Source organism: Perca flavescens, chromosome 6 (assembly GCF_004354835.1).
Source record: "Perca flavescens isolate YP-PL-M2 chromosome 6, PFLA_1.0, whole genome shotgun sequence".
Lineage (NCBI taxonomy): Eukaryota > Metazoa > Chordata > Actinopteri > Perciformes > Percidae > Perca > Perca flavescens.
Window position 1 is genome coordinate 31,022,504 of NC_041336.1, and position 26,823 is coordinate 31,049,326.

General features: G+C 41.2%; 1 protein-coding gene across 1 annotated transcript in view; it reads left to right on the top strand.

The window, feature by feature from the left end:
* The window catches only part of LOC114557378 (glutamate receptor, ionotropic, kainate 2), a 214,213-nt gene that overhangs the window by 17,413 nt on the left and 169,977 nt on the right, over positions 1–26,823 (top strand). The window contains exons 4-6 of the mRNA XM_028580809.1: positions 8,394–8,575; positions 17,320–17,373; positions 20,000–20,173. Of these exons, the coding sequence (XP_028436610.1) occupies positions 8,394–8,575; positions 17,320–17,373; positions 20,000–20,173 (410 nt within the window). The remainder of the gene's footprint in view (positions 1–8,393; positions 8,576–17,319; positions 17,374–19,999; positions 20,174–26,823) is intronic.

Genomic DNA, 26,823 nt, shown 5'->3' on the forward strand with positions numbered 1-26,823 from the left:
GCTCCCATTCCGAAATGAATTAGTTTGAACTCATTTTGTGGTAGAGGAAGAAGGTTGTATACCCACTGTACCATGTGGCAAGAGTATAAGGGAAGAGTTAATTGCACGAAGATAGAGTGGTGGTTCAGGCAATGGACTCTTTTTTGCACAAATGATTTACAGCGAGGACAACTATGGTGAAGCTAATAACAAAGACATATTTCACTGTTGTGACTGGCCCACATTTACACCCAGAGGTTTATTTATAGTGAGGGAAAAGCAGCGTGCACGTTCTGCCTCCACCATCCTACAAAAGGCAAAAGTCAAAGGCTCCAACAACTGCTAGAACCTTTGACTGCAGGCCTGCTTTAATCTTTCTCCAACATGTTACATGTGTTTAATTGAACATAAATAAGCCAGCCGACGTGGCGAGGGTCACATTAACCTTGACCCCCCGGGGGTCTGCAGCTCAGGGACTGATCAGCCATTACTCCCATCGTGCAGCGCTGCGGATCAGCCGTCTGTGGGAATCATTTTAACGTCCCCGCGACTTATGATGATTGAGCAGCCCAGTAAAAAGGAACTCTTCTTCCTTGGTCGCACGGCACTCGGATGGGGAGTTGGGAAGGGAACGCTTGAGGGGCCGTTTCCTTACAAGGATATTTATCACAGGCAGGCCGATCTGTTTTACGCTCAGGAGACTCCCAGACGGCCCCCTAATAAACGCTTAGAGGGGATGAAATATTCATGCAGAGTTAAATATGGATCCTAGAGCAGTCGCTGCACATTAAACACCGTCGATGCTGATCAGCGCCGACACCCCCTCTTTTCTCCCACTCCAGTATTCCCCCCCCAGATTTCCCATCGGCTGGGCCCTGCAGATTTTAGAAAGGTACATGTAGAAAAGGAAAAATCAGCCATGCAAAACGGAAGGAGAGACGTCTTAGGAACGAGAGGCAGAGCTAGAAAACTCTGACATGTGGTTATGATGAGCGAGTGCAGCAGTCTGATGTGTCGGGCTGCTTTTATCGATGTTAACTAACTAACCATAAAACAGCGATTGCTGCTCCAGCAGCTGAAGCTGTTTTTCTTCTAAGACAGCTCTAGCAACATCAAACGTTCGTATGTTAAGCCGTTTATTGGCGTGTTTTTGTGACTTTCTTGTGTTTTCCTTTGGTTAAGCCTTCCCCAGTGTTTCTTCCCTAAACCCAACCGTTTATTAGCGTGTTTTTGTGGTGATGTGCCGTGTTTTTGTGACTTTCTTGTGTTACTAAAGCCTTTCCCTGCATTGTTTTCCTAAACCCAACCATTTTTTTGTTTTGTTTTTTTGTCACGCTGTTCTCGCGACAACACACAACGTGGCAATGCGAGCCGCGTGCATATAAAACGCACCGGTCTCCCTTACTTCAATTGGAGCGCTCCACGTATATAATGCACGAAGAATTTTACTTTGGCGTACACGTTGCACGTTTTTTCAAAGTGTAAACCCGTGTTATTTGTACGCTTTTGAGTGAGACCATGTTGCAAATATAACACACAAACGCACACTTTTGCTCTCTCACACTCTTGTAAACATGCAAATTGAGCCAGGTGATTTCGTGGTATGGTATGGGAACGTTACAGTGCAAATCAAAAATCTAAAGTTTGACAGTGTCAACGTGGCCGGTGAAATAATTGGCACGCAGCAGCTTTCTTTGGCAGATATCTTTGACAGCCAATGTTTTTGCGGAAGGCACGGTCTTCGGCAGCTCTGACCCCCCCCCCCCTCTCTTGGAGGAATTTGTTTGTCATATCGCTTCCGGGCGGAGATACAGGTTCCCCAGGATAAAAAAACAATCTGTTTAAATTTTCCTTTGTTCCAAGTGCAACAAAAAGGCTTAATTCACAATGCAACTTGACTGAACTTTATCATGGCTTCCATTAACATGGTTTAATATTGTTAAAGAACAGATACACCTTTTTTTTTTTTTATTGGTTGCTCTCTGTAACTATTGTGTGTTCATGTCCTCTTCAGGGGCAGGGGCATGACAACTATCCAAAGTTTTGATACTGTGGAAACATCACTGGAATTGTTTATTTTAAAAGATGCAGACTGCGCCTATAGAAAATGTGTATTGTATTTGGATAAACAATTTAAAAAAATAAAAATAAAAAAAAACTAGTGAAATTAATAATAAATGCGTCTTGGTGTGTTTTATTTAGCAGAATTATATTGTGTTCTATCCTATCCAATATTTCCTATATTTCTAAGCAGATTTTTTTCTGATAAGATTTTTTTTTCTGATAAAATACATAATCAGTAAGGGCGCCCCCGTGACTGATCTGGCACTTCAAGAATTTGTCAGGCATGGTGGCCACCCCCAGTGGAATCACGGGAGGGACTAAGTGGATCAGCATGGGTCCATCTGTCCAAGCATCTTTCCATCTGTCATGTCAAATGCAACTGACTGGCTTTTGTTTAAGATTTATGATAGAACTTGTGCCTGTCGTTGGTTCTAAATTCTCAAAAATACAGCAATTGGCCTTACATGGATCAGATTGTTCATGTTGTATGGCTCAAGTCCAAGTGAGTTGTTGTGTTGAAGTCTAAACTGACTTGCACATCTTTTTTGATCATTTTGACATCAAAAATATGTAGAGTGATCAAATTTACAGCAAAAAAGCCATGTGACCATGTCAGGTGACAAAATGTATGTGTCAGGTTGCAGGCTTGGACCCAAGTGTAGGAAGGCAAGAACTAAGCAGCAGTTTGAATAAACAATAATTTTAATGAAACACAAGGAGACTTAGAAACTTGTAAGCAGGAAAAGTAACCCAGAGTAAGCAGGAACACGGACGGAAACACGGAAAAACTCCAGGAACACAAAACCACAGCAATACACAGGACTCAACTCTTCCCAAAAGGCAGACGGCAAATGACAATCAACCTACAACAGACACAGAAAGCACAGAGACTAAATACACAAGTAGACGAGGGTTAACAAGGGGCAGGTGACACAAGGGCTGATGAACAGGTGAAAGACATCAGGGTGGAGCAGACAATCCCAAAGGCGGGAAAACCAAAAGACAGGAAGTAAAACAAGACAACATATAAGAGAACAGAGAGACTACAAAATAAAACAGGAAATGGAAAACCAACAGCAAACATGAAACCAACTAAACACAGAAACTTGACACAGGGACGACAGTATGTCATGCTAACCATTGTTGACCCTTGTGGCAACACAAATATGGGAGGTATAAATGTGTACGTGTGTGTGTGTGTGTGTGTGTGTGAGGTGAAATTATGTCCATTTGTCACATCTGCAGAAATCTCCATTATCGGATCATAATTAGTCAGTGGCGCTGGCAGCCGTAATCCTGTACGCCCTGTGTGTAAATTCTTTTCTGTGAGACATGCAACGCAGGACCAGCAGCCGACATCAGCTCTGTTCTGCTCTATGCTCTGTTCACAGTATTAATTATACCTTATTTCACCAACAACCCATGCACATGTGACATGTGATCATGCACGACAAAACAATACATGCAAGAATTACATCCCCCTTCCAATACCATGGATATAGAGCCACTCGGCCAGCTGTGCCAAAACACTTATTTATGAACTTCAATATACAATGGGAAATAATCTCAGAATTAAATAGCACAACGTGGTGTCACCATAAAACACGGCGCTTACAAGCCGGAAAGGGGAGTTCACTTTGGAAAACAAAATACTTTCATCCAGGAAACACTCGTTTGTTCCTCGGGAGCGTTTTAATCCAAATCCTCTTTTTCCTAAACTTAACTATAGTCATTTTTTGGTACCTAAACTGTCCTTAACTGTCATCGCTGCATGACGCTCACTTTTTCCGGCTAAACTCCACTACCACGGCCCCTGAAAGGACTACCACGGCCACTGAAAGGACCGTCATCTGGCGGTGCCTGTAGCCGGCTCGCAGTCAAACGAGCCGGCTAAACAACTGCCGCTGGTAGCCGGCGTCCCGGAGCTTTGTAGCGGCTAAATACAACCAGCAACGGCTGCTCTGATTTTATCGTTCTATCGCACTACAGACTGTTCATGTTACAGCGCTTTACTTAGTTTAAAATTCTTCTAATTTAGGCATATAATTAATATATGGTCCATGCTATTGGTGAAGTAGCATTGATCACTTTGAGGGGGGAATACATTCTGTCCCCACCGGGGATACAAATTATTCAGCAGAGGCAGGGACATGTAGACCAGTAAACTGCTTCAGCGGACAGGCGGTTTTTGTGCTTGCCTGCCGGCACCACTGTATTTAGTCATTACTAAATGGATACACAGCTACTCCGCAACAATCTCTATTTTTACACATATATAGACACATTTGTGCACAGTTCTCTGATAGCCATGGTTACTGGGAGCTCTGTGACACAACTTCAAACCTTTATAGTCTGCTGTGTCTATATCGTACACAGTAGTGTTTCTGAGGCGAGCTGAGATGTTGGGAACCACAGCCGAGGAAGTCACTTTGTCATGAGACGGTTAAATGGAACACTGCCAGTGTCTCACAGGTCAACACAGTGGGGATATCATCATCAGTGTGCGACAGAGTGTTTGATTTAATGAAAAGCAGAGACAGGCTGCTGAAGCTCCGGCAGGCTGCAAGCTGGTTTCCCACAGTGCAGTGCACTCATCTGGAAGCAGGAAGTAAACAAATAATGCCACAGGCCAAACAGCTGGGGATGGTGGGCTGTGGGCAGAGACACGGCACTGCTGCGCCGGTTTTGGCCGATGTGCCTGTTTGTAAATGCATGGACTGGTGCTGGACTAGTATTCACAATAGCATCTGGTCCAGAATTCACTTGTGATAAACAGTAGTTTGATTAATTACCTGTGATCACTTTTGAGTTTTTTTTAAATTAGAGTCAGAGTAGAATGGATGCAACTCTGCACATTTGTTTTTCACTGGATAATAATCGGTTACTTCTTCGACTTGAATTTCAGCACCTGTATCTTAAAATTATCTTATATTAGAAATTTCAATTTATAGTGTGAATGAAAAAATGGGGTAGCACTACATAATGGGATTTAAAGCAGAGTAAAGGTCCTTGCACACTGAATCCAAAATGTTGGTATGTTTTTGTCGTTGTATTTTTCTTTCAAGAAATTTGTCCAGGGCAGCAACCTTGCACACTGAGTCCGATGCGTATTATTTAATCTGTTGCGAAACATTTCGCAAAACATTACATAGTGTGACACTGTTGTCACTCTGCCTTTCCCTCCTCCTCCCTCACCTCATCCCCTGCTTCTCTCTGTTGACAGTATAGGCTGTCCTCTTTGCCTGTGTCCTCTTGCGTTTGGCACCACGGCTACCTGAAACAGTTGCGCTGCCCTCGCTCTTTGTGTCCATCTCCATCACTAGTCTCGCTTTGCCAGACCTTCCTCCACAGCGCTGCGGAGGAGGGTCTGGCTAGTCTACACAGCATTCTGCTCTGGTTTATTGGTTTATTGGCCACGGTGCCGCTGCAAAATAGTCTCGGGAAGGAACTTGTTTTGGTGGAACGTGTGTACGTTCAAATGTTATTTTAGTCGTGCAACAGAAAACTCCGATTGGACAGATAGTCTAGCTAGTTGTCTGGATTTACCCTGCAGAGATCTGAGGAGCAGTTAACCGATAGTCCTCAGAAATCCACCGGAGTTTAGGACGCCAACACAAAGAAAGCGGAAGGTATCAGAAAAGATTGACATATGGCGGAATATCCGGCAGCAACGGAGCAATCCCGGTAGTGGAACGTTGTGGACATCACTACACTGTTGCTCTCCTTTTTCTACCTGCGTTCTCTCATCTTCTCATCTTCCATTCTCCTCCTCATCATCATAATCATCCTTCTGAATATTCCCATCTGAACTGTTGACAGTAGGCACTCTTTCTTTGGTGCGTTTCTGCATAGGCTCATACCTTCTCCTTACCAATATGCTTGCTAAGGATGCAAGAAAATTGAACCCCGTTCCGATTTTATTTTTTACAGAGGCAGTGTGTAAACATGATTGACACAACGTGAGGTCGTATTTATTTTTTAACGTTCGGAAATTTTGGACTCAGTGTGCAAGGACCTTTTTTTCAAACAATCCACCCAGGCCTCACCCCCATGAGGTTTTTCCAGTGCTCAGTAGGTTGTAAAAAAGCATTTGAATGGCAGACTGATGCTGTTTTTTTCTCTCTAGAGGACAGTCTTCAATTGAGAAAGCAGAAAAGCATTCAAAACATCTGCCAATTGGATGCACATACAATGCATTTAACAAACTAGATTTTGAGAAAACATTCATTCGTCAAGCATACACACTCTGTGTAAATCCCTTGAAAAATGACTTCAATTGCAAAAAGCTTGCATTAAATGACAAAATGAGTGCATCAACCACAAAATCCATTCCAAACAAACTAAGGCCATGTTCACACTTGGCGTGTTCTTAAGCTGCCAGTGTCTGTTGTACAATATAATCCTATTGAGTAAACCGTGTTTTCAAAAAAGTCATCAGCCCAGTGTCTTTTTAAAATTAACTTTTCTGAAAAAAAAACAACCAAGGGGATAAGCCTCTCCCTGGAACGTGTAGCTCCTATGGCGCCATTTTGATGCTATCATTGACTGCCATTCATTTTGGCGCCACTTTAACAGCGAATAACTTTACATCTGAAGCATTTAAAGACTCTATTTGTCCATTGTTTATTTCTAAAGACGTTTTTATAAAAATAGGCTAACGATTGTGTCATAACCACGTGACTTACTGTCGCATAGTAGAAGAATTACCGTATAGTACAGGAGAAGCTCGCAGGCAGTTTCGACTTACATTAGCTGTTTAAGTTTAATTACTAATGTTAACTAGCATTTTAGTTAGCAATAATTAGCCTGTGCCCATGTTATCCCCTTACATATACCTACACTCTCCGTCTCTATAAGATTGGGAATGATTGAGATGTCTCTTGGCTCAGCTACCAGAAGACTTACAACTTTCAGACACGTTGCTCACGTCACATTTACGTTGTTTCTGTCAGTTGGAGGATGAGAGGCAGTAACGCTCAGCGCTCACCGGAAAAGTGCTTCTAATATCCTAGCAGCATCTGTTGGTCCACTTTATATACTGTCTGTGTGTGAAAAAAAAAACGCCCTACATCAAGAGCTTTATTGACAGCTGACCAATGGCATATGGTTGTATGATATGACCGGGTGCTCCTTGTTCAGGCAATGACGGTTAGGTGAACTCGCTTGCTTTTATTTATCTATCTAGTTTTAGCCTTAGCATTAGCGTAAACATTAGTACAGCTTCCCTTTACAAAATCAAAATCTGTTTCTTTTTCTTATTAAACAAAGAATCACGCTGTTCACAATAAAAAGGACAGTAGAAAAAAATCACTTAAACAACACATCAATATGTACATATTCACATATTCTTCTGCAGCAACACAAAAAAAGATTGATCAGCTACTGAGAAGAGAAATGCTCAGTGAACATTGCAGTAGAAGTGCATCCGTCAAAATTAAGATGTTTGTGAGTCTGTTGAAGTCACAGTCAATTTCTCTAGCAAGGTTGACTTCACAACAATCCTATACGCAGCAGCGAGTGGCCTATAGAGGAGGAGAGGGATCAATAGTGAGCACAGAATCAATGTCATCTATGATGAATGATGAATGTCAGGTAATGTGTAGTATTGATGTGTGCATTTGTTCTGTTGTGTTTGCAAGAATATTTTATAGTTGGATCAGCGCTGCGGAGGAGGGTCTGGCTAGTCCACACAGCATTCGGGGATGGGAGAAAAAACGTGCTCTGGTTTATCGGCATTTCTTCAAACCAATCACACTTGTCATGGGCGGCGATAAAGTCCGGACGGAGCCACGATGCCGCTGCAAAATAGCCTCAGGAAGAAACTTGTTTTGGTGGACGTTCAAAAGTTCAAAAGTAGTTTTAGTCGTGCGAGAGAAAACTCAGATTGGACAGATAGTCTAGCTGGCTGCCTGGATTTACCCTGCAGGAAGGTAACGGACATCGGCCGAAAAGACATGCATCTGGCGGAATTTCCGGTGGCACCAGAACAATCCCGGAGGTGGAATGTCGTGAATATAGACAGATACTAAAAGAAAAACTGTGTGTTTAGGATAGAGAATAGAGAAGGCAGGGGAGGGTGTCAAAGAGAAATGGATTTTATTAGAAATAAACCGACAACAGAAATATATCCCTACAGCTTTCTTATCCTCACTGTTATTATGGCCACCACTGCCATGAATCAGAGGAAGCGTTTACTTCAATTACTGTGGAAATGTACGTGCATATATTTGAGATTTCCTTTTAGGAAATGCATTGCCCTCAGGACCAGGCTAATTTTTCAAATAGCAATGACTGTTCGGGCAAAAATAAAACTGAAACTTTTTTTTTTTTTTTTGTTGTTCTCCCTGCAGGTCTGATTCGCTTGCAAGAACTCATAAAGGCACCATCCCGGTACAACATCCGGTTAAAGATCCGACAGCTGCCTGCAGAGACAAAGGATGCTAAGCCGCTGTTAAAAGAGATGAAGCGGGGGAAGGAGTTCCACATCATCTTTGACTGTGGCCACGAAATGGCTGCTGGGATCCTGAAGCAGGTGTGTGTGTGTGTGTGTGTGTGCAAATCATTTTGAAGTCCTCAAGTGGGGAAATACAGCAGGAGACAGCTGTGAGAGTCTGAATGTAAAAACAGGTCCAAGAACATTTTGTTGCTAAAGCACACTTCATGCTTGAAAATGTAGCTCACACCTGTGTGAAAAATTCCATGTGACATATTTTATACCAACAACACATTAAATTGTCTATAATTATGTGGATATTATACTGTTTCAGTCCTTAGGGTTCAACGGATATTGTAGCCTACATTTTTTTTAAGCACTGCTAACATTTGATAGGATTGCAAACCCAGCATTTTAACAGCAAACTGCAGCTACTGCAGCTAAGCTAACATTCAGAGTCAATACAGTTAATGTGACTATTATTGCCACTGTTCGTCATATCCCCAACCGGCACCGTCAGACACCGCCTACCAAGAGCCCGGGTCTGTCAGAGGTTTCTTCCTAATAGGGAGTTTTTCCTCGCCACTGTCGCACTGCTTGCTCCTGGGGGAATTATTAGAATTGTTGGATCTTTGTAAATTATAGAGTGTGGTCTAGACCTACTCTATCTGTGAAGTGTCTCGAGATAACTCTTGTTATGATTTGATACTATAAATAAAAATGTAATTGAATTACAGGCATTAGTGTGCCATTTTTATTGTCATAGGCACAGTAAGGAAACATGTTTCCCTGTACAATGAAATTCTTCTTTTGCTGTCCACAGAATGCAAAACAATGTAAAATCTACAATATATACTACAAATATACAACATATTTTACAAAATAAAGCAATTTGTTGGTGGCAGTAGCTCAGTCAGTAGGGTTACTAGTTCAAGTCCCCATACGGACCAAAGTATGGTGGTGGACTGGTAGCTGGAGAGGTGCCAGTTCACCTCACCGCCAAGGTGCTCTTGAGCAAGGCACTGGACTCCCAACTGCTCATGGCGCCTTTCCATGGGCAGCTCCCCCACTCTGACATCTCTCCATTAGTGCATGTAGAGGTACTGAGCATGTGTGTGTAATTCAGGGTAATGTGTGTTATAACAACAGAGTGAAAAACATTGTAATTTCCCCTTGCGGGATTAATAAAGTATACATTATTATTATTATTATTATTATTATTATTATTATTATTATTATTAATTTTAAAAGGCAGGTCTATATAGTGAGGCGTAAAGTAAGGGCATGGAGGTTGCAGTGCTGGATGGATGTGTGTGGAAGTTTAGAGATCATGTTCCATGAATGAACAATTGCAATTAACTATTATTTTATTGTTGATTCATCTGTCAATTAATATATCAGTTGTTAGGTCTAAAAAATGTCTGAAAATGGTTAGAAAAAGTTTACGTCCTTAAATGTGTTTTGTCCACAACACAGTTTACTGTCATAGAGGCGTGAAGAAACTAGAAAATATTCACATTTAAGAAGCCTGAGAATTTTTACTTTTTTTCAACTTAAAAAAAGACTGAAACTGGTTAATCGACTGTCAAAACAGTTGCCGATTAATTTAATTGTTTACAACTAATCGATTAATCTTTGCAGCTCTAGTCCCATCCCATTTAAAAAAAAATCTAAACTACAATCCTTCCCTAGCCTTAACCAAGTAGTTTAGTTGCCTAATCCTAATGATACCTTGATATAACCATGATCTTTTTTTTAAACTGTCACTGGCATGTACAAATAACGAGCACATCACTGGCATGTAAAGATATCATAGCAAGACAGATTTTTGGGAAAATCGGCATCAGTTGTGGCACATATGTCGAACCTCCACTGATTTTGCAGATTGGTCCAATATAAATGTTCACTGATGAGTTGGTTTCCTTCTCCCCTTTCTATGTATGCTGCTCTCCTTGTGTGTGCATGTGCACACAATTCAGCAGTAAGCCAAACTCCATTCAAATGAATACGGGAGTCAGGATATAGCATCCAAGTTCCTGGTGATTTATTTGGCGTCACCGTCATATACAGTATGAATAGGAATGAAACTGTAGAACATAAACAAAAATATACAATAAGCAAGATGCACAATCAAAATATACATAACATGTAGCATAAACTCCACATAGGTACTATGTATCAGTTGTATAGTGATTTAAGTATACAGTATACATGGCATGCAGTTAAGATGATAACTTGCCAACATACATGTGGTTTAGCTTACGATTTATTAACTTACAGAAATTAGGCTTAGTAAAACATTCATCGCAAAAATAATGTCCGGATATTGTTATATAGTCTGTGCTAAACTAGTACTTCCAGTAGTTGCTTTCGAAGGCATAAACAAAAGAACGATTGCAGCAGATGAGACGTGAGCCCATTCAGCAAAAATATGGCTACATACTAAAAACTAAAAATGGCCGACTTTCTGTTCTGGGTCAAAGTGCATATCAAACTAAAAGAAATTTAAAGGGCCGGTAGGGGGTTAATTCACAAAAGCTGAAGGCAAAACACTATGCATGAGTGCATTATCCCTCACCGGTTTCCCACCCTTCAGTGCTGCCAATAGTGTTTGATGTGGAGCCTGGCCAAATTTTCCCAAACAGTCCAGATACTACAATGGAAGCCTTGAATGGCTGTAGTTGCTGATGATAATAGAGGTATTAAACATAGTTGCTAAGAATGGTTTTTAGACCAACTATATCTAAATTAAAACTCAGTCATCTCATTATCCCAAGGTAACAAAGGCAACAAGCTGTTTATCATGACTTAATTATCTAATTTAGGATCATAATGGTCATATTGTGCTCCTGTTACTTGTGCTCTATCCTCTTCTGGGATACTTTTTTTTGTTTCAAAATAATGGACAGACCATGATATACAGAAGCCTTAGACAATGTGATAATTACATATTTATATTGAGATCAACAAACAATGTTTGATATCTCAAGATATTAATAATAGAGCTTTAGCACGTAACTTTTTGATATTAAGCCGACAGTGTTGTTGTCATTATTTCAAATTCCTCATGTGGGAGACAGAAACTACACACTATAGCTTTCATTTCAGAATTTCACATTACAACCTGTCAAAACACGTTTAGATAGTTGACTGTGTTGTGCATAAGTCAGCCTGACGCATAGAGACACACAATGTTGAGAATGCTGTAATGTTCATATTTTCAGTGAAATCCTGAATGTTGTGTTTTAACGAGAGCTAAGAATTTGAGTAGACCCTCAGTTGTTATTTCCTTAGGATATCTATTGTAAGAGTGGAGCATATATTGTGTATTTTGGGCTATTCCGTATTCCATAGTGAGATACACCTGATGGATTGTGGGTAGTCTATATCTATCACGTTAAATTTCCTGGGATTGTTCAGGTGCCGCCGGAAATTCAGCCCGATGTCCTTCTTTTCAGCCGGATTGGCTGTGCGACAGTGGCGAGGAAAAACAATGGCTTTTCTATGCAGCCCAAGAATTTTGGCGTAAAAGGGGAACTTTGCAATGAGTAACTCAATTAACAAGCATTCATATTTCTTCTGCTTGCAGGATTTATCAAATATTAAAGACAACATTATTCACCCCCAGCACTCTGTCACTCTCTCAGGGTTTTTAATCAATGCCTGAGTGGTAGATTGCTTGGGAAGGTCAAGTTCTACTTTCATTAATAATGTCAGAGAGAAACCCTGCTAATGGGAGGTAATGAAAGACTGTCCTGCTCTGAAAACTCTCATTACATGAGACACCAATAAGTTAGAGATCGTAAGTACTCTTCATCAGCTATCAGCCAAGCCTTTACCCCCCCAACATGTAGAAACATCAAGGACAACATGTGAGCATTTGTATTAATTTATTTTCTGTGTGCAGAGATTGGCGTGTAGCACAAACACTAGCAGGGGAAAACTGTTGTTAAATATACTATTCAAAAGCTACAAAATGGTATTTTTGCATGCAAATTGTGTGTTTAACAAAACAAATCTGCTACAATAAAAAAGAAGCAAACTACCGTAACATTTAAAGGTTCACAGGCGTTTCTCGCAATAACTGCATTCAAACATGGCAACCCCACGGGGATGACCTTGCTGTTGAAAATGTGTTTCCAACGCAAACAGTTTACAATGCTAAAGGAGGTTGGTTAACATCAACATGTGCAGTCATTTTTTAAACGATGGGTGTTCGATTTCACACGGAATAGCAAAAGAACAAAGGCTTCACATTTTTAGCTGATGGCTCTAAAACTGAGTGTGAGTAGGTTGAGAACTCTGTCCCCATCTGATTTGTTTTAAAACGATAAGCCTGTTACATGGTTTTAAATAGGCACATGGAGGCACACAATTCCCTGCTAAAGGCGAAGGCTAAAATTGCATGGTCCAACCAAAGAAAATCAGCATTGCATCCTCACCAGCTGTAGTCTATAGCTACGGCGTTCCACTTCCGGGAAATTGCCCCCCGGATGTCCAATACCTTCCGCTTTCTTTGTGTTGTAATTTTGACCTCCAGTCGATTTCTGAGGACTATGGTTAACTGCTCCTCAGATCTCTGCAGGGTAAATCCAGACAGCTAGCTAGACTATCTGTCCAATCGGAGTTTTCTGTTGCACGACTAAAACAACTTTTGAATGTACACATGTTCCACCAAAACAAGTTCCTTCCCGAGGCTATCTTGACAATTGTGATCAGTTTAAAGAAATGCCAATAAACCAGAGCACGTTTTTCTCCCATCCCCGAACGCTGTGTAGACTTGCCAGACCCTCCTATGCAGCGCTGTGGAGGAAGGTCTGGCAATGCGAGACTGCACCAGCTGTAATGAATGATGGATATAGGCTAAAGGACCACCATTGTTTGTGTGTGGCAGGGTAGAGCTGGTTAGCTCTATTATGGCACAGTATTAAAATGAATGTGATTAAAATATTTACCTTATTCCACCACGCCCACTTTCAATAGTTCCCCTCATTCTCCTTTGTCATCCCACTTCTGCTAAATTGCCATATCAACTTCCGGTAGCTAGTTAGCTAGTCCGAAGATTTCGATATCAGAATTAGCTTCATTGGCTTCATTTATTTTATAGTAACTAGCAAGAACACCCTTACCCCGAGAAATGGCTCGGCTACAGAGGTGTCAAAAGTATTCACATTCATTACTCAAGTAGAAGTATAGATACTAGGGTTTAAAAAGACTTCTGTAGAAGTTGAAGTATCAACTCAAGCTTTTTACTCAAGTAAAAGTGTAAAAGTACTGGTTTTAAAACTACTTAAAGTATAAATGTAAAAGTGATGTAAGGGAAAAAAATGACTACTACTCCACCTCCACAAAAATTTGGGACGCACCTGTTTCAGATGCATTTATGCCCATTGAAAATGAACGCATTTTAGTACAATGCAAATACATTAAAGAACCATATATGTGTACTACTGAGCATTAACATGTTTCATGGAGTGGAAGATATGATGACTAGTTGCCTACAGAGGTGTCAATTCCAGGTCCAGAAAGGTCCAGAAGAACTCAGCCAGCAGCTGAACTGGCCGAACTGAAATAGGAGTAACGAGGCTATTTTTAAAGTGTAAGGAGTAGAAAGTACAGATAATTGTTTGGAAATGTAAGGAGTAGAAGTAAAAAGTCTCCCGTAAAATAATTACTCCAGTAAAGTATAGATACCCAAAATTTCGGTAACAAAGGTAAGGTAAGGTAACAAAGTATTTGTACTTTGTTACTTGACACCTCTGCTCGGCTACAATGCTCAGGGTTGTCAGATACAGGTAAGCTAGAGCTATATCTTCAATAGCTTGTCGGTTAACGTTAGTGAAATCCATGCTCTCAATACAGTTAACGATCACTACGGGCGTGTTAAGTTAAACGTTTTTTAAAAAGTTCCAGTTGTTGTCTTAGACAATTGTGATGACCTGACTCTGACCAAGAATCAGGATGTAAATCTTTCTATGACATGTCCCTAAACTAGCGCTGGGCGACATGGAGAAAATCAGGTATCAGGTAGCCTAGAAATCTAGACGCACCCTAGCGGCAGCAAATGTAATTTGCAGCCAGGGGGGTCTAGGCACTCTCCGTTGACTTGCGACCTGGAAAAACCAAAATCTGGTCAGGCCAATCACATTGTGTATAGAGTCGGTGGGCGGGGCTTATGGCTGCTGCTGCTGGGAACTGCGGTCTTCTGGAAGACTTGGAGTTCAGCTTTTCTTTGAGAAAAGAACAAAGAAAGACACCGACCGGATACGGCAAAAGTTTAATCTATGAACTAGCTTTGCTACCTTCTCATTTGCTCTGCCTGGTTGTAGCACTGTCCTATTGCGTGCAGAGGGAATTTGAAAGACAACCGTTTATCCCGCCACTCGGATTGTGCTCCGTCAATGGTGAGTGGCTTGTCAGGCTAGGTATCAGGATATTCTTCACCAAATACCTCAATGCTAGAACAGTCTGGTAAGTTCGGAAAATTACATCACTTTATTCTATTGCAGCCTTTAAAAACAGGAAAAGATGGAACTACCAAATATAACACACAGGGCATCCCAATTTTACAAGATCTTTAATGGGTTACAAAAAGGTGCGTGTGAAAATCTGAAGATTATCTGGCAGAAAGACTTAGAGTGTGAAATAAGTGATGAAAACTGGCAAAAAATCCTGTCAGACTCAGGGAGGTATATAAAGGAAGCCAGAGGAAAGTTGACTCAATACAAAGTGTTACACAGGTTGTACTTTACTCCTGCTAAACTTTATAGGATGGGAATAATGCCCAATGACCTCTGTTAAAAGTGCCAGACAGAGACAGGAACATTTTTACATGCACTCTGGGAATGTAAATTGGTAAACCCTTTTTGGGAAGAAGTTGTAGAACGCATAAGGAAAACCTAGGTTTTATTATACCTAAAACACAGAGTTTGTGCCTGTTAGGGGACCAAGCAGAAGTATTTTTTATTTATAGAGCGCATTTCACAGATAAGAAACCAACAAAGCGCTTTACAAGGTACATACAAACATACATTGGGTAAAGAAAATACAGCATGACATGAAGAAGGACAAGGAGAAAAAGGCAACTCCCAGACTATGCCCCCACTAGGAGCACAGTGTGGGAACAGGAAAAAAACACCTCAGCAACATAAGCATATAACCAATACAAGGGCACACAAGACACGCAATGGGTGAGGGGAGTCTTGGGGGGCATGGGGGAGGGGGGGTGTTGGGGTGCAGGTAGTCCAGCACAGGCAAGCAAACATCTGGTTCTGCAGCCAAACAAAGGCGCTGGTCACAGACCCGCCCGCCTCACTGGGGGTAGAAGCGGTGAATTACTGGTGAGCTATTAGGGCGTGCTTTCCCTTCTTGTTGCTATCTTTGATCAATATTTTAAAGCTTAACGGGTATTATAACTGAACACAATGTCTTCTCTATCTATTTGTTTTCATTGCCCATAAGTGGCATACAAAAATTGGGACATAAGCTCTGAAAGGTTTCCGGCACTTTTCTGTTATCACAAGGTCCGGGAAATGGCACATTCTGTTTAGTAATCTGATATCATTTTCAAAAGGCTAACTGAGAAAACATTGGAGACACACTTTTGCACTATGTAAGCACATAATGTAATCCAAAAACTGCTGCCCTGGTTACAGAAAACTATGCAACTGATCTCAGCTGGTATTCTGTCTGTAATGGAGCGGAATGGACATTTCTAAGTGACGCCAAACTTTTGACCGGTAGTGTACACTAATTTATAGAAACCATATTGTGTTACCATATGAAACATACGTTTCGTATGACTTAATTCAGTTTGAACCAGTTACACACTGCTGTCGCTAACCTAAAACACATTTAGCAATTCTACTTCTCAGTGATTCGAGTACTGTAAATGAAGTGCACAGAGAAAGTACAAATATACAATATCTGTAGGTAACTATGTCCTAAGTCTTGACGTTTATTACGGTCCCCTGCATGAAAGTTGAGTGTGCAACACACCCATTCACCACCCTTTCCTCCACACCCTTGCTTTTCGTTTCCCTACATAGAGGACACACTACTTCCCACACTGGCACTGGATCGAAATCGTTTCGTGCAGAATTGTCAAATATTAACACAATTCCTAGGATAATGAGCATGCATTAACATGTCCATCTGTGTGGTGAAATAACACAAATGCTGGCCGCGCCGATTGTTGCTCTACATGCTACTGTTTTTAAACTGTTGATCAGCTGCTTGCACCTTCCCTCGTCGACGGCGCCAATAAAGTCTGTTACAAACGTTAGCGCTGAAAGCATCATCACACACCATGCTTGTATTTTCACACATTCAAATCAACAGCATAAGTATCACACCTCACTAGCTGTTTTTTTTTTTCCCCTCCAAATGTTGTAAACACCATGCAGCTTCCAAACAATCTCCCACAGCGACTCCACCGTGAACCTCATTACTGTAGGACTTCTTATATACGTTTCCCAGATGTCCCACGTCTATAGAACCATGCACTATCATCCGTATTTCCCAACACATGCCAAATGCATGATGAGACTGAGCTCTGTCTTTTGCTTTATTTAGTTGGGTTTTTTTCTTCTTTTTGGTGGGCGTTTGTTTCTTATCTCTGAGCCTGTGGCTGCAGCAGTGTAGCAGAATATATGCCTCTTCACATTACATGGTAATACAGCCAGTAATACAGCAACACAAACAGACAAATGGCTGTGTGTGTGCATGTGTGCAAAATATGAAAAAATATTGTATCTGTCTCCCTATTCATTTATAAATCTCTCCCTCTCCCAATCTCTCTCTCTGTCTCTCTCCCTGCCTCCTTCTGCCACTCTCTTTCTTAGGCTCTCGCCATGGGGATGATGACAGAGTATTATCACTATATCTTCACCACACTGGTAAGTAGAGAAAGTGGCTGTGCTGCACAGTCGCTTTGTCATCAGGTCTAACTCAGAGCTCCATATCCCCATTGTTGCACGCACAAAGAACGAGATGACGCCGCTCTTCAATCTTCATTTTCTCAGCTATTCATTTTATTTGCATTACCTTTGATCAGTCCCTTTTTTCCCCTTTAATGTGTTTTCCAGAGCCTGTGAAAATAATAGCATAGTACTTTGTGACATCAAGATTCATTTTTTTTTCTCCTTTTTTTCAACTTCCACTTCTTTTTCCTCATACAATTTACTCTGCAGTGACTGCAGAGAAAAGAGTGGATGAGGCAGAAGATGGTGTCACTATTTATTTTTCACCTAAATGTGAGAGGCTGAATTCGTAGTCTAGCTCTTCTGATATTATGTGGCTGTAGAAGTGACCTTGCCTTTGGTTAATCTCAGGATAAGGTCCCCTTCCCTTGTCCGTACAATAAAATGCAACACAACGCACATCTACGTATGTACACACACTAGTGAGCATTATTCTAAGCTCCCTAACTGTATGAACTTGCTTGCAGGCCGTGTTCGACATCAAAGATTTGACTCAAATAAAACTCTTATTGAAATCACATCCCACTCTCATCGTGAAGAGGCTGCGTGTGTTGCCTTGGATCAAAACACTGTGTGTGTGTGTGTGTGTGTGCGTGCGTGCGTGCGTGTTCCGCCTCCCCCCTGTCCTTTTTTTTATGTCAAGTTCCTTTGAAAACTGAATAACGAATTAAAAAATAATAAACTGAATCTGCGCTTTTCATAATGGCGCCTAAAAGGGATCAATTTTGGTTTGAAATGAAATGCAACCATTCGCCGTGGCCCAATTAATGTGAGATAAGTAAATGTCCCTCTGGTGTTTTCAGGAAGATGAAAAGTAAAATACAAACATGAATGAGGCAGGGGAAGGTACGGTAGTAGTTGTCATTTCCCACTGTTGTGTTTGGCAGACACAATCCAGTGCTGACAGCCTAATTCTCCCAGCAGAGTGAACAAACCAGCCATACTGAGGCCACATATGTCAGCCACTTTCCTGCCAGATTTTTCTCTTCACTCGCCTCGTGTTAAAGGAACACGGCGACTTATTGGGACTTTAGCTTATTCACCGTAACTCCCAGAGTTAGACAAGTCCATACACACCCTTCTCATCTCCGTGCGTGCTGTAACTCTGTCTGACGCCCCCCAGCGCTAGCTAAGCCTAGCGCAGATCCTGGAGGTAACCGGTGTCACTGCCCGATGTGAGTTGAGCGCAGATTTGAGTTGCGCATGCGTCACTTTGCGACAAGTAGCCTCCAAGATGCTAACGGCTTTTTGAGCTAACGCACAGTCTATGAGCTAACGTTAGCATCAAACAATCATAGCTCAAATGTTTTTGAAATGAATGCTGCTGCTGGCTACAAGCTAGCAATCAATAACAACAAAGGGTGTCACTTGAATGGCGTTTTGATCTAACGTTAGCAATCAAACAATCATAGATAGCTAAAAAGTTTTTGAAAGAGAAACTTTTATTTTTTTATGGATTTCACAAATTTCAGTAAGACACGTTATGCAGTAAACCGTTTAAATCTGAGCATGCGCAACTCACATCTGCACTCAACTCACATCGGGCAGTGACAACCGGTTCCAATTATCCTACCGCTCTGAATGAGTGACAAAATAACGCCAACATGTTCCTGTTTACGTTGTGATTTGTATAGTCATAGGGTGTACAAATAACAAGGTCACTATGCTTTTAAGATCTAGTTATTGTTGACTCTATTACTCCAACTCTGAGCAAACTCCAGGCGAACTCTCTTCTCCTCACCACAGGGCTTCAGGTGCTGCGAGCAAATCACTACGCCCAAGTAGCAGAAGTAGCAGTGGTTCGCCTTTCTGAGAATATAGTTCCCAGTATGTATATGGTTAGAAGACGATTGTGTCAGCATGTAACCTTATTATTTATTATATCTTCGTGTTTTTGCCCTTATTCCGTTGCGGATTTGTTGTGCGTCCTGCTTTTATTCCTTCAACCAGCTTCTTAAAAAGGTCGGCGTAGCGGCGTTTGTTCATATCCTCAAACCTGTTGATATCCAAGTCTTTGATAATGTTTAAAAGTAGCAGTGTTTCTCCTATTTATCGGGTCTCCAGCCCATCAAATGGTTGGCTGGTTGGTTTGTGTGCAGCAACCATAGCAACGCACAGAGCTGACCGTAAGCCGTAAACAGGCAAGAGGCCGTAAACTGGGGTAAAAGGCCCGACTGAGACGCATATTCCGAATGCGCTGTATACGTGTCTAAAGAATGCCTCTAAAACCCGAATAATACCAGAATATCCCACATGTCTTCGGAAAATGCTATATTCGGAAAAAGGCCTTATTCGGAATATCTAAACAGAATATGCTGTTTACATGACCTGTATCAAATTCAGAATATTGTCATATTCTGAATAATAGTGGAATATTGGCGTGCATGTAAACGTAGTCATTGGCAGTATCATTATGTTTCTCGTTAGCTAAGATGCTGGTAACTAAACATGACTTACTAGTTGAACTTTCCACTGCATGGCTGTTGAATAATTAAATCTCAGTCGGTCTCTCATACCTCGGATGTATTTTCCTTCTTTCCAGGATCTGTTTGCGCTGGACGTGGAGCCCTACCGTTACAGTGGTGTGAACATGACGGGCTTCAGGATCCTCAACACTGAGAACAGCCAGGTGGCTTCCATCATCGAGAAATGGTCCATGGAGCGACTGCAGGCTCCACCCAAACCTGACTCTGGTCTACTGGACGGCTTCATGACCGTGAGTCTCACGCACAAAATGAATGAAGAGTGAATGAATGAATCCCACTGACCACTTTGGCAGAGATGAGTTTCCATGACATGGCATTTATGTGCTCAGTGTAACAGAGGTTGTTTCCCATTGGTCAGTGAGGATCATTGATGAAAACATAACATCCATGAATTTGATCCCACGCTGCATGTTTTTTCTTCTTCTTCTGAGGTCACTTTCACACCTGCAGTTCAGTTCATTTGTTCTGGACCAAAGAAGAAAAAAAAAAACGTGATTCTGTTTATTTAGATTTTGAATTGCATAATTTGTGCTCCGACAACTTTTAGCGGCCACGGAGGTGGTTTTTGGGAGATTGAAAAAGTCAACGTTGTCACTTTTTGTCGATGTTTGTGACACTTTTTACGACGCTTCTGTCGCTTTTTTCGACCTTTGAGAAGTTTTTATCAACGTTTTCAGAAGTTTACTGACGTATGTGAGAGTTTTTAACAGAAATAGTTCTGTTTTTTAAGGTACACCATAATTTCCGTTTTTTAATTACGGGACAAAGTGAGTAATGAGCTGCCAGTACTTTTTTAATTTTACGGATTTATTTCTTAGAGTGTAACACATTGTTACCCGTGTTCATGCCATGTTATCACAAATGAACCAAGTCGTGAAAACTGACAGATAACTTGTTCATTGGACAGATTTGGTGGCTGCATCAAAAGCAGCACATGCAAAGTTTATTCCACTTACTCACAGCAAGTCCTGTTTTGCTTTAGTGTGCCTTATAGGTTTATTCATCTTAGCGGGAGCTCACAAACTGCATTCAGACAGCGAATATCAAAAATAATGACAACAGCGAGAAACAGCACGAGAACAAAAGGCATCTTACCTTACAGTAACCTACCATTAATGTCAACTGGATGCAGCTGTGTCAAATTCTGGCTCTGTTGTAGCTGTTGGACACAAACCACTTCCATCCTACTGGTGGACATCCTTCAGACAGGAAGCGTCTTTATGAAGACTGACGTTTTGCTCTATTCATTATACACTGTATTTTATAGAAGTTGTTACAGCTCCACTCAGTTTACTGTGACTATAGTCTTGCATTGCAAGACCTTCCTCCACAGCGTGGCCGAGGAGGGTCTGGCTAGTCCACACAGCATTCTGGGGTGGGAGAAAAACATGCTCTGGTTTATTGGCATTTCTTTAAACCAATCACAATGGTTTTGGGTGGCGCTATGCGCCGGACACAGCCACGGTGCCGCTGCAAAATAGCCTCGGGAAGGAACTTGTTTTTTGTGTACGTTCAATAGTAGTTTTAGTCGTGCAACAGAAAACTCAGATTGGACAGATAGTCTAGCTAGCTGTCTGGATTTACCCTGCAGAGATCTGAGGAGCAGTCAACCATAGTCCTCAGAAATTTTAGAGTTAAGAACGGCAACACAAAGAAAGAGGTGAAGAACATCCGGCCCGAAATGAGGGACATCCAGCGGATTTTCCAGCGGCACCTGAACAATCCCGGAAATGAAACGTTGTCGATATAGACTACAGTTAATATGATGTAGAGTATGTTCTGAATCTAAAATCTTTTGTCACAAAAGCCGATATCTCCTGTGCATTAGCCCACTAGTTGGCTGATCGATTGAAAATACCTGTAGATATCTGCAGAGAATCAAATTACTCTTTGAGGCATAATTGTTCTAATCGCTGCCTCTGAAACACTTTCAGCGGACATTGAAACCGCAATGGAAAATGTCACGGCCATGGCGCAACCTGGATGCAGCCGCATCCAGCTGTGAAAAACAAATGGAGGGTATTGTTGAGTGTGTGCTCTCGGAGATATATTGATTTGTAGAAATAAAAGTGTATCTGTTCTCTGATGCTTGCGGTGTCAGTGGATCAGTGTAAAGCCCACTGAAACACTGTTAGTGATATGCGGCACTTGCCATAGTTAACCAGTGAGACACAAAACTTGTGAATTTCCAGTGTGATCCTCCACTTTTTCTCTGCCGCTTTGGCTGGTTTTTACAGACATAAAGTCACCGTAAAGCATTGTTCTGGACATGATAGACCTGTTAGAATGGATGTACAGGGGCATCTCTTTCTGTAACTTGCTAGTGATCCTGAGGGAGTCAAATGGGAAACCTCTGTGCCCTGAATTGTGAACCCCGGGTGTGATAAGACGAGTCTGTGTCACTGTGATCTGAAACCCCTCTGATCACAGCACACTGCCTGTAATAACTGTTCCTCCATGCTTTCATACCACTCTCTTATCTTGGAACCTTTCCAAAAAAACGTCAACCCACCAGAGACAAGGAATGGGAAGGAAAAGAAAGTAATGGAGGAGATAGGAGAAAAGAGATGAGGGGCATGAATAAAAAAGAGAAGAAGAAGACGGACAGACAGTGGGTGAAGGGAAGGCAGAAGTGAAATCAGAGTCCTTGTGTTTTATTCCCAGATCGACTCTTGAGGTGTTAGCCGCTTGGTCTGATTCCAGTTGGAAAGCACTGGCGGCGGCCGCGGCAACATGTTGGCTGCTGATTGAAAACAGTGGCTTACCTCTGGGGAATAACACATTCCCTTTTCTTTTTTTTTCTAAAACAGCGAGATCTCGCTGAGTCATGTTTCTGGATTGATATCGGAGAGTGGGTGTTACTCAGTTTAAGCCCCTTTTGTTGGATTTGTGGCTCAATCAATACTCTTTCCCGCTTGAGACCTGAAATGTACTGTGTGTGTGTGTGTGTGTGTGTGTGTGTGTGTGTAATAAGTGCACCTTTCAAAACACAAAAAAGCTCAGAGAGTGCCTTTATAGCTACTAGCTTCCAGCACAAGCTGCTGCATGGAGTCAATTTGATGTCTTAAGTCCACATAGGAAAAAAAAATGAAAAGATCTGCCTCATCATCTTTGTGTTTATATTCACTTCTTTTACTCCATTCTGTGCTGTAGAGAGCCATCAGGCGAGCAGAGCTGCGCGGTTATTTTTGGATCAGCGACAGGTGAAGATTTATGTGTGAGGAGTGTGCAGTGACCCTGCTCATCACTGAATTAATGGCATTTGCGTTTGAAGGTGGGGATTGATTAATTAGACAAATGGCAATCAGTCAGCAGCTAATGCATATTGACATGGTGAAAGGTTCCGTAAACGTTTGATTAACGGCTTAATTTGTGTGCTGTATTTACGGTTTTGTGTGCTTAAGTAGTGAACTGCTGATGTGATGTAACTTATGAACTCGCAGATCATGACAGATTGCACTGAGTGAGCAGTCCAGGGACTTCACTCTCTCACACTGCTTCTCCATTCAGCACTATTGTTTCACATTTAGTGGTCGAGATTGCAGTTAGAACTGAACAGTATGACTGATTGCAGAATTACAACAATACATTTGCAGCCAAGGTTGCTACGCCGATGATGTCCAGATCTACATTTCCACCAAATCCATCACCACAGCTACATCCTTCACTCTGACCAACCACCTCACTGATATTCAAACCTGGATGCAAACCAACTTCATCCAACTCAACTACAATAAATCCGACTTGATTATCATCGGCCCGAAATCCCTCACAAAGAACCCCCATAACTTCAGTCTCCCTGTCAACAACTCCACCCTATGTCCATCCCCACATATCTGTAACTTGGGAGTCATCTTCGACAGCAACCTCACTTTTGAAAACCACATAAACCAAATAACCAGAAGTTCCTTCTTTCACCTCAAATACATTGCCCGTCTCCACCCATCACTCCCCTTCTCTTCTGCCGAGTCTTTGATCATCACTTCCAGAATTGCCTACTGCAACAGCATCCTCTATCTATCCTCTTCATCTGCAAAATCAACTTCAATACATGCAAAACTCTGCTGCCCGCCCTCTCATCCACACCCGTACCTGGGACCACATCACTCCCGTCCTTCAGAACCTCCACTGGCTCCCTGTTCCCCAACGCATCCAGTTTAAAGTCCTCCTTCTCACCCACAAAGCCCTCCATACCCAGGCTCCTTCCTACCTCACAGACATGGTCCACCGCCACAACCCCCCCCGTAACCTCGGCTCCACTGACGTAAACCTCCTCTCCCCAACACTCAGAACCAATCACTGTACCTGGGGTGTCAGAGCTGAGTAACCTGGACACATTCAAATCACTCATCAAAACACAAAAGTCTTACATTTATCCATGGATACTTACTGGTTTTATTGTTTTAATTGCTTTTAATATGCTTGTTTTATGCGATGGTTTCATTGCTTCATCTGTTTTTAATGTGCTAAATGTGATGGTTTTACTGTAAAGTGTCTTTGAGTACCATGTAAAGCGCTATATTAATAAAATGTATTATTATTATTATTTAAAGGATTTTATAGAGTTTAGAGACTTTATAGAGAGCATACATTTCATACTCAAATTCAATGGGGGACAGTAATTAAAGTTCACTAAGTAGCCTAGTATACACAGTAAATTTCATACACTACCTATAGGCCTATCACTAAAATTCCTTTACCAGCCAATTTGCGAAATTGTTCAAATTAATTTAGCTCTCTCACTTTCTGGGAGCAAGCACTAATCCCTGTAGTTATTTGGAGAGATAAGCAGCTTATATGTCAGTGGATTTTGTCTTTAATTGTGTCAAAGTCAGTTTTTTACTTGTTAATTGCTGACTCAGAATCAGTGGTATTGTTAAGTGTGTAGCAAGGTGTTGCCAAATGTCTTCTGTTGCTGAAGTATGTGCAATTAACCCACCCCCTGATTTTAATATGACAATCCAGCAGTGCCCTAAAATCCAAAAATACCCTCCCAGTCACTGCTAAAGTTTTGAGATTCACTGATCACCGCTGACTTTCAAAACATCAGTGAAACGGAACAGTGTGGAAGTGCCCTTGGCACAATTACAGAACACAGACAACAAAATCAGGAGGTACATACTGTAGTCAAAGCTGTGTGAAGCAATCTTACATGATTATAAGATATTTTAAATAATTTAATGTCTTAATTGTGTGGGGATTTTTCTTTTTACACTTTTCCAGCTGGAATGTTTGCTACACTGGATGCATTTTATTATAAATTGCATGTGGTTGCTGAATTGATTTAGAATAAAGTGTCCCATGCTACTGTATGTTAAAACGAGCTAAAAGCACAGCTCTGCTGAGTATGGACGTTTTTCTTTGACCTTGGAAATCATAGCTCCACAAAATAATTTCTAACTCATGGTCCACTTTCTAGCTTTTCTTTTTTAAGAGTTGTTCCTCCGATGCTTCCAATACTGCCTAAAATGCTGGCATCGCTATCAGTGAGTATGCAAGACTGACTGTCAAACAAAAATAAAAGAAAGTTAAACGGTTACTTAAGTGGTAGCAATCATATCACAACCATACAGAGTTACTAGTATACAGCTGTTTAAAACTAATAATACTGTATAATCATTTTTTTAATGCACTGTTATCAGATTGGATACTTGCTATCAGCCAATACGCCACTTTAGGTAATCGTAATATTTGTAGCTTTTTGATATTGAGATTCTCAACCACCTGCCTGATAGTCTTTTCCCACCCAGCAGACTATCCAGCTCCAGCTTTTCTCCCTGCATCCGCAAACTGCATTGTGTCACGGCATCATATCCTGAAAATTATTAAATTAACCCATGAAGTTTGGCCCAGACATTGTTTTCTTCTTTGCACAACATGTTTTTGTGTGGCAAATTAGGTAAACTAATTCTGCACATCATTCCTTTTATACTGCCCGGAGTCGTGGCTTAACATTCACGACGAGAGTGACCTTACAAGCCCACACTCACTCATTACCATAATGCCTTTCCTTGTTAATTGCTTAAGCTGCTGTCTGATTCATTGTGTGCCTTGCTAAATTGAAACAGGTTAAAAAAAAAAACACTCAGGCATGACTATAATCTTTGCATTTATCTCTTTGTCATAAGTTGGAAAGACGGAGACATTCACTTTTACCCTCGTCTGGGCAAACGGGCTGAACCTTGAGTCATCATGGTTGCCTCTTTGTTTGTTGCAGCTCCAAAACACAGTTGTTATTCAGAGCCACAGCTTTGCTGCGGAATCATTTTTATTCCCATATTACCATAAATATGCTATACCTGTGGGTACATTTAAATGGGGCAGTGATGGAAAGCTATTTCTTTTTTGACAGATATCATTTAAAGTCTGATCCAAACGGAGTTATATAAAAAAAAAAAAAATGTCACACAGACATCAGGCATATTCCAGAGATTCATATTATCTGAGCATCACTCAAACAGTCATATGGTGGACACTGTGACGGATGGGATGAGTCATATGAGAAATATGTTGCATTCAGCTAAGCTGAAAGATTAGCAGCCAAAACTGTGCTCGCAATTTGCAGTTGTGTGGCTGCCAATAAACCTACTTACATTAACTTACATGTATACCATGTGTTTTATATTTATTAATTCATTTTATGGAAGACAATTCATAACTGTCATCTGCACTCAAATGCACACATGCTATATTAACTTATGCTCTCCGTTTAGCTGTCTATTTACTGTCTATCTTTACAGAAAATGAGTTTCTTTTTGAGTCATGGTCTTAATTTTGGTATTTCAGTTTCAGTTTCTGTCTATTTTCAATGTTGAGACATTTCCTGCCATGAAAAATAAATTACTGTCACAGTGAAAAAATAATAGGTCAACCATTTTTT